This window comes from Syngnathoides biaculeatus, chromosome 15 (assembly GCF_019802595.1).
Source record: "Syngnathoides biaculeatus isolate LvHL_M chromosome 15, ASM1980259v1, whole genome shotgun sequence".
NCBI classification, from domain to species: domain Eukaryota; kingdom Metazoa; phylum Chordata; class Actinopteri; order Syngnathiformes; family Syngnathidae; genus Syngnathoides; species Syngnathoides biaculeatus.
Window position 1 is genome coordinate 4,479,599 of NC_084654.1, and position 12,949 is coordinate 4,492,547.

General features: G+C 41.6%; 1 protein-coding gene across 1 annotated transcript in view; it reads right to left on the reverse strand.

Annotated features, from left to right (window-relative positions):
- The window catches only part of gnmt (glycine N-methyltransferase), a 28,736-nt gene extending 15,787 nt beyond the window's left edge, over positions 1 to 12,949 (reverse strand). Inside the window, exons 1-2 of the mRNA XM_061844297.1 lie at positions 12,534 to 12,949; positions 7,113 to 7,240 (exon numbers count right to left, since the gene is read on the reverse strand). Coding sequence (XP_061700281.1) covers positions 7,113 to 7,240; positions 12,534 to 12,757 — 352 coding nt within the window. The 5' untranslated portion in view covers positions 12,758 to 12,949. The remainder of the gene's footprint in view (positions 1 to 7,112; positions 7,241 to 12,533) is intronic.

Consider the following 12,949-nt stretch of genomic DNA (forward strand, 5'->3'; position numbering starts at 1 on the left):
ATAATTGAATACACTACAAAGACAAATTTAATGTTCACACTGATCAACTTTGTTTTCAGTAAATATACATTAACTTCAAATTATATGGCTCAAACACATTTTCAAAAAGATGTAACAGGTGGCAGAAAAGATTGAGAAAGTTGAGGAATGCTCATCAAACACCTACTGGTAAACAGGCTAATTGAGGTTAGTGCCATGAATGAGTAAAACGGAAGCTTCCTTCACAAGCAAAGATGGGGTGAGGTTCGCCTCTTTGTGAACAAGTGCATTAGGAAATAGTCGAACAGTTTAAGGACAATGTTCCTCAACATAAAACTGCAAAGTATTTTGGGATTTTATCATCTACAGTACATAATATCATCAAAATGTTCGGAGAATCAGGAGAAATATGGAGAAAAATAAGTGCCAAGGCCAAAAACCAACAATGTATGCCCATGACCTTCGACCCCTCAGGTGTCACAGCTTTAAAGGAATACGGCAGTGATTGTTTACCTCGACGATTATCTTGTTAATCCATTGTAAATATACTGCAAGGATAACCAGAAAAATTATAGTAAAAAAAAATTTAAAATAACTAATGCGCTCTTTTATCCAAGTAATCACATTTTTGTATGAGCTTATTGACAATTATTACGAGATCACATGACTTAAAAAACAGGAAGTGATGTATCCCGTGCGTAAACAAAGAAATACACAGTCATGGACAGCACGGTTTTCTTGGATTTGTCCTCATCTGGTGAAGGAATAGCAGTATCGGTTAATTTGGAAGACAGAAGAATACGTCCATACAGATTTGAACCTGTGGCTGAAAATAAAGATAAATATTTGGATGGATCTTGGGAAGGGAATGACACAGAGTCTGACTAGGTAACTAACCACAGGCACAGAACGGGCGAATGCTGATCGTGTCTGAACAACTAATTATGGAAACCTTTGACAAAGGTTGCTCAAAGAAAAATATATGAGGAGTACCAAAGTTTTCAACAAGAATGGACAGCCTTTGTGGAGAGGGAGGGTTCTGCTGTGTGTTTAAATTCATAGATGGGGAGTATGCCAAAGCGTTCCTACTCGATGTTGCCAATCAACATTTTGCCAACTTCGCATAAAGACATCCCTTTGTCGGCAAGAACTGTTCAAAATTGTACCATCATGATAGCAAATCAAATTGAATTATGTTCACAATTAATGGATGGAAGTCTCAACGCCTGCATGACGTATGACGCACTAGAAGTACTTTTGTCATCATTGGTTAGCAACAAAGTTATTTAAAAGAATTCAGAAACCTATTGTACTCTAAAAGTGATGGTCTTAAATAAATGCGCAAATACACCTGTACTTATGTCGTACAGCACAGGGTGACCACATTTCGTTAGCCACTGGGTCCTTAAATGTTTCTTTTTCTTACTGGGCAGAATATGCCACAGAGCCTCCTCGGATTATTTCTATCCAAGTTAAGGCAAAATTTTGCAATACTGTCGGGCATTTTTACGTTTCTGATGGTGGTGATATTGCATGTGATAACACTACAAATCGGCCTTGATTTCTTTGTTTACGCATAGAATGCGTCATATCCGTACAAGCAGGTCATGTGACTCGCCAAAATGGCGGTGCCCATGAAAATTAGTAATTGCCGATAAAAATCTTCTCAAAACACCATTAAATGATATCGGATTAACCTCAAATTTTCAAGGTACAGTACATATGACATGATTTATCGGATTAAGGCTTATCGTTGTTTGGTGGAGTATTCCTTTAAAAACTGCCATCACTGAGTAAAGGCTATCACCACATGGGCTCATGAACACTCCAGTTCGTACAGTTTGGCGCTACATCTGTAAGTACAACTCAAAACTCCACTTTGCAAAGAAAACGCCATTTCGGTCTCGAGGATAAGTGGGAAGGAAAATGGACATGGGCATGGGCATGAACGTTTAGGGGTCGAAATGGATGGAGCCGTGTGAATGATTGACAGCTCCTTTTTGACCAATCAGTGACCAACATTTTCTGATCTCCGCCCATGCTGCCTACAGCCGCGATCCTTTACCCACAAACAAAGACACCGCGTGTTTACTTTAAGGCTCTGAATTGCGAGAGTAACCCTAACCCTAACACTATGGAGAAATTGCCAAGCAGCTTGGTGAAAAAAGGTCCACTGTTGGAGAAATCGTTAAAAATGGAAGAAGCTAAACATGACTGTCAATCTTAATCGGAGTGGAGCCCCATGCAAGATATCACCACGTGGGGTCTTAATGATCCTTAGGAAGGTGAGGAATCAGCCCGGGACTACATGACAGGACTTGGTCAATGACCTGAAAAGAGCTCGGACCACCATTTCCAAGGTGACTGTTGGTAATACACTAAGACGTCATGGTTTGAAATCATGCATGGCACGGAAGGTTCCCCTGCTTAAACCAGCACAGGTCAAGGCCCATCTTATATTTGCCTATGACCATTTGGATGATACAGAGGAGTCATGGGAGAAGGTTTTGTGGTCAGATGAGACCAAAATGGAAGTTTTTGGTCATAATTCCACTCACCGTGTTGGGAGGAAGACAAATGATGAGTTCATACCCAAGAACACCATCCCCACTGTGATTCATGGGGGTGGTAGTATCATGCTCTGGGGTGTTTTTCTGCACATGAGTCAGGACGACTGCACTATATTAAGGAGAGGATGACTGCAGCCATGGACTGAGATTTTGGGGAACAACTTCTTTCCCTCAGTCAGAGCACTGAAGATGGGTCGTAGCTGGGTCTTTCAACATGACAATGATCCGAAGCACACAGCCAGGAAAACCAAGGAGTGGCTGCGTAAGAAGGTTGCCACCCAAACCCAAGGTTCTGGTGTGGCCTATCCAGTCTCCAGACCTAAACCCAATAGAAAATCTTTGAGGGGTGCTGAAACTCTGTGTTTACCAGCGACAGCCCAGAAACCTGTCTGATCTCGAGAAGATCTGTGTGGAGGAGTGGGCCAAAATCCCTCCTGCAGTGTATTCAAACCTGGAGAACAACTACATGAAATGCTTGACCTCTGTTACTGCAAACAAAGGCTACTGTACCAAATATTGACATTGGTTTTCTCAGGTGTTCAATTACTTATTTGCACCTGTATCACACAAATAAATCGTTCAAAAAAATCATACATTGTTATTTCTGGATTTTTCTTTCTAGATTTTTCTCTCTCACAGTGGACATGCACCTACAATGAAAATTTCAAACCCCTCCAGGATTTCTAAGTATGAGAACTAAGAACACAGCAGGGTGTTCAAATACTTATTTTCGTCACTGTATATCCGATTCAGAAATATGGTGCTTCGATGTGGCTGGGGAACGTGTAACGCAGACGAGCGCTATCCAGAGAGATTACTGAGAGGATATCTGATGCGCTTTCTCACCCCAAAGCGTAATTTAGAGAGATGCAAACGGAGGATCAAGGCTTGTGGCCGGACCTCACAACCATCTGAATGTATCGAAGATAAATTAGCAGAAAGCTGTCTGTTTCAAGCTAAGTTAGTCAATTAGTCGGTGCTCTACCTGAGCTGGACGAAACTCAAATCTTCCAGCCGCACCTCGGCTCTGCTCTCAAGTGTTCTTATCCATGATTAAACAAATCATGTGAATACAAATATTTTGGCACTACATTTACATGTACAGTATGTATGTTCAGACCGATAGAGGACATGCATAATGCCATAATTTATGTAAATTAATTATCCACTATGAACGTAGATATTTCGAATCAACATGTTTATGTAGTATAAAAATGCAAACTTACCCTGCTTTGCATGAACAATAGGCATCAGAAATCTTATCGCATTCGATGTACAACATTAATTTCTGAGGTGGTTGATTCTTTCGCATGGACTACCAACACATTTCAGAAACTTTAACTGGCGTTCCCATTTGGGAAACCTTGACATGATGAATATATCTCTGTTGACCGAAATTTAGGCCTTTCTGTACACTCTTTGTCGATATTTCTGATACCACCGGCAGAAAGGAAACAGAAATACTATCGGGAATTCGATCTAATGAATCGCTCATAACATGCTTCAGCCATACTGCGTCCACCATTTTGATCAGTAGCTTAGGGGGCATGACAACAGTATCTAGGTAGGTGTGGCTTAGGCGCCCTGCGCGGATTTATCCATTTACATTTTGCAAATGAAAAAAAAAACACTGAAAACGAAAACAAGAAAGAAGGTTTTCTGCAGAGACAGTTGTCAAGACAGAAGCAGGCAGTAGCATACAGTATATGACAACATGCTTACGTCACCAATGATGATGAATGAAGAAGTCAAGCGTTCAACTGACTAGACGGGTGTTCCAAAATGCAACAAAAAATTGAGAAGAAAGGTCAAGGGCAAGGGCAAAAAAGGACAAGTGTTGAAAGTTTACGACTTTCCGTCGAGTATAATTCAGTGTCATGGGCCCTGAGAGACTTTAGTCTAATTCACAAATGAAATGTTAATGCAGTCACTCATATTTGAAAAATGTACGGGTGTGGTCAGTAATGCCACAGATATAAAGTTGCGGGTGTGATAAGGGATGGAATCTCAAGACTTTAAAATAACTTACTGAGTTGTTATACCTGCATGAGAGTATGGAGTTAACTAAAACCATAATCATAACTTATTGACACAGCACAGACTGAGACAGACATTTTTAAAGAGGTCAATAAACATTCAATTTCAAAACAAAATATTCATATAATCAAATCATTTAATTTCATCAACAACTAAAATAGAAAACAAAAATTTCAAACCCAGAAATGACAATTTCCAATTTCAACTGATATTAGTAGAACATGATATAAAACGCTATTTAAAAATTTTCAACAACAAAAATTCTTGATCTGAAAAACTTAGTCTGAAGAAAGGTTACATGCACTGGCCTGTCAAAGAATAAACACGAACAGTCTATACCCACAATGTTTTGAAAATGCTGAAAGTTTAGTTCAACATAATCGGCGTTAGTGGCAACACTCAAGCAATACATTTTAACAAACATTCCCGTCAACAATCGATGTATTGTTATAATTTATCTTAATTTATGGCGGTAGCTATTGTCAATCCATTGATGAAAGATAGCAGTAGATGATCTATATCTTCCTATAGCATGTAGAGAGGAAAAATTTCCAACTTCAAGATAACGCTGTACCACTGGGGAAAATGACTGTTCGCATTTAGATATAGCAATTACAGACTTGTCTAACGCTAGAACTTACTGTAGCTCAAGTCAAAGTAATTCACAATCTCATACTTATTATAGTTACATACTGAAACATTACCTATGTTATATCCCAGAAATGTTTTCAGTGTAACTGAATTTCCTTTGACATGCCTCATGATGTAGATGACTTTCAACGTATTGTAAATGAGCTCGCAGTACGTGAAGAAGCTCGGAACATGTGCTTTTGGCATAACTTAAGAACATGCTCAGTACAGTTAACTTGCATTTCCTTTTTCCGGGTGAATACTGATTGTTTAGGATCAGGCTTGTTTTGTTACCAACGTTTATGAAATAAACACGTAAATTAATGTAAAGACTATACCAAAAAAAGCGAAGTCTTTCAATATCCACGTATTTCTACTTGTAACAAATTTTACGCGTGTGATTTTTCGTGCTCAACTGTGCAGATTTGCGAGCGCAATGGTGCTCGGGCGCAAATCACAGTGCCTGTCAAATTTTTATATTTTTGTACAGCTTCCCCACTTTAATGTTTAAGATCTTCAAACTTCTTTAAATAGAGATTTTATTGATGAAGGAAAAAAATATATAGTTACCTGGCCCTGTTTGAAAGTAATTATTCCCCCACTCTCCTTCCCTTGTTAATCATTAATTAATTGTTGCTAATCCCAATTTTTGGTTAATTTTCACCGATCACACCCAAGCCTGATTCCCTCCAGACCTGCTCATTGAAGAAACCTCAGAATCGGTAACGACAAAAATCAACCCAGAAAAAAATCTAAAAAAAAGAACAAAGTGACTACCCAGAAAACTTCTATAACAGTTGAATAATTCACATCTATCAGTCTCTAAAGGGTTAAAAAAGCCATTTCTGAAGCTTAGGTGAACCATCTGGAGAGCCATTCGCCGCACATGGAGAAAACATGGAAGAGTGGTGAACCTTCCCAAGAGTGGCTGGCCGACAAAGACAGAACGTCTCAATATTTAGAAGCTTCGGAAAGTTTTTAAAATCAACCACTTGGAGCTTGTTATAATAAGTGATAAGTGAATTATTGTTTACACACACCCGTAATTGACAACGACAATATGTGACGTCAGCATGGAAACACTTTTATTCCTCGTGTCAGGTTTAGCAGTCATAATACAATGTTTAAATAGTAAAGCTGGGAATGAACTGTCACGGCATAGTCAAACGGAATTGTTTAATGATGACTTTGCTGCAAGATCCTGAGCTAGCTCCCTAAGCTTCCTTACCCTAAAGGCTGAAGTCAGTAGCAGTCCAGACAGTACAGACAGCTCAGTTTGCTTTGTCCTTGTTTATGCCTTGTCTTTTAAACATGCCGCTTTTGGGAAGGCAACACGGCTTAGTGGCAGCGGCCCATTGATAGAAGTTATTAACATTTAGCCACTTGTTGCTCTACAAAATTCACAAAGTTGCTCAGCCCGCTATTGGGAAGGTGGGTGAGTGTGCAAATCAACAACTATCCTCTTTCTCCCCGCGTTAAAAATGTAATCCTGTGAAATAATGTATCTCTAATTTGATTACATTTGTAGTAGTAACGACCGGATTAGTTGCATTTTTTTTCCTCATTCTGAATATGTAACGGGACAAGCTGAAAGAAAAAGAAGATGTACTGTATAAGTATTTCTTGACACCTGTCCAAGCCTGTTTCCACGCACCCCACACCACATACCCCTGACACTGGAATATAACAAAAACACTGCATGCAACATAAATACACATACATTAGTAGTACGAGTACAAGTACACTATATGAGGGCAGATGACATTTGCAAAAAACATATAGATTGAAATTGTAAAATGGTGAGAATGAGACATGAAAATCAGGTACACTGTGCTGAACCTTTGGGTGTTTCCAAACATCAATCATGAAAGTTCAATGAGAGTAAAAATATCGCACCCCATTTGTCAAATGCTGCTTCTTTTCTTCTTTCCCATCTTGACTTCAGCGCATACTTTAGCATTTTGTCACTGGCATCTACACTCACCACACTGAAGCCCTCCTCCACCAACATAATGGAGTCAACCCTGCAAAATGAAAAAAAAAATACATAAAAAAACAATACGAACAACCTCTACAATGATGGCACTAAAAGAAATCAGTGATCAATTGTGTTTTACTCTAAGCGTTGATGAATGTGTGACTATTGTGATGTAGTTTAGTCAACTGAAATGTTTACTTCATTCCACTGTGTGTGGGTGGATAGGAAAAGAAGCAATGTTAAAACCGTCTTTAACTGCTTTGACAGGTTTATACCTGCCTACTTGTACAAGTACCATTATTATGAAGAGATTTAATTGCAATGATGAAGTCATGACTTTCATTCACAGTTGAGAAGAAAACCAGATTATTCAATGAAAGAACCTGGGAAATGGTAAGCAAACTGAATGAAGTCTGTATTTGTTTGTTAGCAGATGCTGAACTTAGTTTATGAACAACCTCTGGACAAAGTTGCAGAGAAACGATTACTTTGCCATACTGCCGTTTGCGTTGGAGCTGAAGGAATGTTTTTTTTTTTTTTTTTTTTACTGACACACCTTTGGTGACTGTTTTTTTTTCCACACATGAGCTTTACTGTCATTTGCATAATATAATACAGTCATGTGTAGTGCAGCGAAGTTGGAGTTGTACCCCAATTTCAGTGAATCTGCCCATGTAATGATGAGAAAGGCTTTCTCTTCTATCACAAATGTAAATCTAAAAATCTAAAAACAAATCTGTTTATGAAGAAAATAAATTCTAATTTTGATTGATACTGTCAGAGAGATTAATTTAGCATATTTTTCAAATTGTTTTCCAATTGAGGTTTGAGGTTGTTCATTTGGATCTGGACTATCTTGATAGAGCTGCATGCACATGACCTCAAAGGCTCCCTTTGCTTTCAATGAACAAAACCTACCAGATTGGGTAATATGAAGTGGACAACGACCTGAAAAACTAGTGCAGTGCAATGATTAACAGCAACTAAATTCTGAGAATGTACAGTGGAACTCATTCCACCAGACAAAAAAAACATTATATAATTGAATTCACATTAACCCAAGTTCATTGGAAAGAACATTGATCTGGTGGTGGAGAGCCATTCATCCACTTTCTACAGGAAAACGTATGTCCTATCTCAGCTGACTGGGCAAGAAGCGGAGTACACCCAAATTTTTCTTCTTCACTTAATGCGGGTGGCACGGTGGTTCAGCTGGTAAAGCATTGCCCTCACAGTTCTGAGGTCCCGGGTTCAATCCTGGACCCGCCTGTGTGGAATTTGTATGTTCTCCCCGTACCTGCGTGGGTTTTCTCTGGGCACTCTGGATTCCTCCCATATTCCAAAACACGCAACATTAATTGGACACTCTAAATTGGCCCTAGGTGTGATTGTGAGAGCGACTGATGTCTGTCTCCACGTGCCCTGCGATTGGGTGGCAACCAGTTCAGGGTGTACCCGGCCTCCTGGCCGTTGACACCTGGGATAGGCTCCAGCACTCCCCATGACCCTCGTGAGGATAAGCGGCTAAGAAAATGGATGGATGGATGGATGGACTTAATGCGCGAGGAAGCCAGACTACTTGGAGAACATACAACCACCACATAGGAAGGTGATTTGAACCTCAAATGTAAAAACTGAGGCGCAGATGTGGACTTGACCCCCATGTTTTCACCCCCATAGATGAGTGTTGTTTTTTTTTCATTTCCCCACGTTGTTGATAATGTTTATCTGTCTATCTGTCTGTAGATGAGTTACGTGAGAGAATAGGCTCCTTGGGGGGGGGGGGGGGGGTGTAAAATAGTCCAGTAGTAACACCATTCCACTGGGATCTTGTTTAAGTTGGTCAACATGGCTAAGCTCAAGACACATTTCTGTTGAGTAGGATCAATGCCATGCTGAGTTAAATACAAATATTGAATAGACTATTGCCTTGTGTGATAGCAAATTTAAAATGTTTACTTTGCTTTAACAAAAGATGTGCAACCCTGACCTTCTATCTAGCTGACACAAAAAGTGACGCAGGAACTTGTAAGAATGACTATGTGATAGTGTCTATGACAAAATTAGATGTTCTGAAAATGAATCATCATAGAGGACATTGTCATTTTTACAAAAAGAAACAGTACTGTAATTGTTATATGAGGCTACATTTATACGATGTTCACGGCGGCACACGGCGCCGCCGGTTCGGTCCACGAGCTTAGAGAGAATGTGAAACCGTGACAGGCCAGGAGGAGACCTATTGGCAGCTGTAGACCAAGGGCTGGATTGTACTGCACCTTTGAGGCTCCAGGACTAAGATGACCTGTCCCGTCATAGGCTATCACGGATAGAAATTGTAGTGTCACTGAAAACATACAGTATCACTACCAAATATTTTTTAAAATGTATTATTTTATTGATTATTACAATTAAACAGAATTAAGTTTAGTGTGAACAAACAAAACCACATCATCTGCAAAAAGCAGAGATGGAATGCTGAGGCCACAAAACCGGAACCCTTCTACGCCTTGGCTGCACCTAGAAATTCTGTCCATATATGTTTTGAACAAAATCAGTGACAAAAGCAGCCTTGGTGGAGTCCAACTCTCACTGGAAACGAGTCTGACTTACTGCCGGCAATGCAGACCAAACTCTGACATTGGTCATACAGGGACCGAACAGCCTGTATCGGGGGGTTTGGTACCCCATACACCCGAAGAATCCCCTATAGGACATGGTCAAACACCATCTCCAAGGCCACAAAATACATTTAGACCAGTTGGGCGAACTCCCATGCAACCTCGAGGATCCTGCCAAGGGGTAGAGCTGGTCCACTGTTCCATGGCCAGGACAAAAACCACATTGCTCCTCCTGAATCTGAGATCCAATGGATTCTCCTCTCCAGCACCCCTGAAAAGGCCTTACTGGGAAGGCTGAGGAGCATGAGCCCCTTGTAATTGGAACACACCCTTCTGTCCCACTTTCTAAAAATGGGGACCACCACCCAGTCTGCCAATCCAGAGCTACTGTCCCTGATGTCCACGTGATGTTACAGAGCCGTGTCAACCAGGACAGCCCCACAACATCCAGAGCCTTTACGAACTCCGGCCGAATCTTATCCAGCCCTGGGGCCCTGACACCGAGCAGCTTTTTAACCACCTCGATCACCTCTAACAAAGAGATACAAGAGCCTACCTCAGAGAAGCCAGACTCTGCTTCGTCATGGGAAGGTGTGTCAGTGGAATCTTCTAAGTATTCTCCCCACTGACTCACAACGTCCCAGGTTGAAGTCATCGGTGCCCCATCCCCAGTATACACAGTGTTGACGGTGTACTGTTTCCTGCTCCTGAGACGCTGGATGAGAATTTCCTCTAAGCCTTCTTTAAGTTTTTCCCCATGGCCTCACAGAACTCCTCCCATGCCCAGGATTTTGCCCACCAAAGCTGCATTCTGCCTGGACCAACCGGTACCCATCAGGTGCTCCACAGGCCAGAAATGCCCAATAGGACTCCTTCTTCAGCTTGACAGCATCCCTCACTGTTCGTGTCCACCAACCAGTAGACCCTCACAATACGTTAAGGCCTGCCATGTCGGACCAGCATCTTCCCCCAACATCTGAGCCAATTTACCACCAGATGGTGATCAGTTGACAGCTCCGCTGTATTCCCACAGCGCCTCTCACCGTGGGCAACTCAAGAGTGGACCAGAGTCCAACCCCTCTCAAGAGGACTGGTACCAGAGCCCAAGTGGTTCATAGAAGCGAGTAAAACTCGGAACATCTCGGCCTCACACACCAGCACAGGCTCTTTCACTACAAGAGAGGTGACATTCCATGTCCCTAGAGCTAGTTTCTGCAGCCGGGAATCGGATCACCAAGGTCCCCGCCTTCAGCTACCGCCCAGCTCACATTGCACCCCACCCCTATGGCCCCTCTCACAGGTGGTGAGCCCATGGGAAGGGTAACATGTTACCCTTTTGGGGTGTGCCCCGCCAAGCCCCTTGGGTGCAGACCCGGAAACCATGCGCTCACTGTCGAGCCCCACCTCCAGGCCTGTCTCCAGAGTGGGGGCCTGGTGACTCGTGTCCAGGCAAGTGAAACCTGGATCCATTTCTGTATACCATCATGGGGGTCTTTTGGCCATGCTTTGTCTGGTCCCTCACCTAGAACCTCTTTGCCATGGGTGACCCTACCTGTGGCGTGAAGTCCCATACAACTTCGCTCCTAGGATCCTCAGGACACCAAACCCCTCCACCACAATAAGTTGATGGCTCGAGGAAGGGGCAGTCATAGCTATAAATACAATTTTAACTAAGAGTTGGCATATATTTTTCTCTGTGTTTCAGTTTTAAGTTTTTAGTTTCCTCATTTTCAGTTTTCACATTCAACGATGAATTTTGATCTCGGTGGATCAGTACATATTTTCTTTAAACAAATTCTCTTTTCGGAATGAGAGAAATCAGACAATAATAATGAAATAATAAAATAATGAAATCAGTGGATGCGGTCAATCTTAACTCAAATAATATCTCTCAATTATCAAAAGAATTATTATTTCCATCACTGATTACTCAATTAATTGTGACATCTTTGCAACATAGCCTGAGCAGTTTTGTGAAAACTTGTATGTCTCACACTGTAGCCTTGTCTCAAAACTGATACACTATCACGAGTGGTAAACACACAACTGTGAACGAGCCACAACTACCTGCAGATTAGAGCTGTCACAGGCCTGTTCATCACCCAATAAAGTGCTTCCTCGACAAGTGTTTGTCACATAAAAGGATTATCTGCCACGTTGCTGAAACCTCCTACTGCCAAAAAGGGACAGGAACTGAACAAATGGATGATGCAACTCTGCACTTTCATTCTTCTCCATCCTCAGACAGATTTTGTCCTCAATTTAACTGGTTCAATGCATTGAAATGCCAACCGAATGGTTTAGAGAAAATGTTGATCAGAACTCCCACATCCCTCATCCAAGTAGTATATAACAAATGTGAACAACAGTATAATAATAATAATTACTACCATGGAACCACTGATAATGTTTTAACCATCGTAATTGAGTGATTCCCCAGGTAGAATTAATGTATATTGTATCATTAAGTGGACTCGTTTTAAGATACTTAAACAGTACATTTTGGGAATTTTATTAGGTTTTACTCCTTCAAAAACGTCAAATTTGATGCACCAATAGCCGATGAAGAAATTGAACTGCAGTCATTCATTACAACGATAACGTCATGGAGACCTATGTTTGTGCTGCTGATAAACAAAGGCAAAGACTGAATTGCTTTCTGATTGATTGGAGGCAAGAGTTTTATCAGTCATTGGGGCCCGGTCGGTGTGACTTTACCCTGTTCCGCAGGCGACATCCAGCACCCTCTGGACACCTTGTTTTCGGAGAAGTGACACCACCCAGCTCTTGTACTCCTGCGTCCTGCTCTGCGTGTTCCCGATGTAGAGCTGCCATACTTTGGCCGCTTTCCCGTCCGCATACTGATCGGGGAGACCTTCTGCAGCGACGCCGAGCGAGCGGGTCCTGAATACACTGTCGACTGACATGCTGCCTGCCGCCATGGTTTTCTGTCAGTGTTTTCTAAACAAGTTGCCTCTCACTCAGTGGCCCCAAGCGAGTGGATTGTCGACACATGCTAGTCTCTTTTGCGCTTGTTATTATTTATACAAGGAACGCTGGGGCGAACAAACTTCAGTCCAATGGTACTCTCCAGTCAGCAGACGCCTACTTCCTGATTCGCTAACAATATTTGC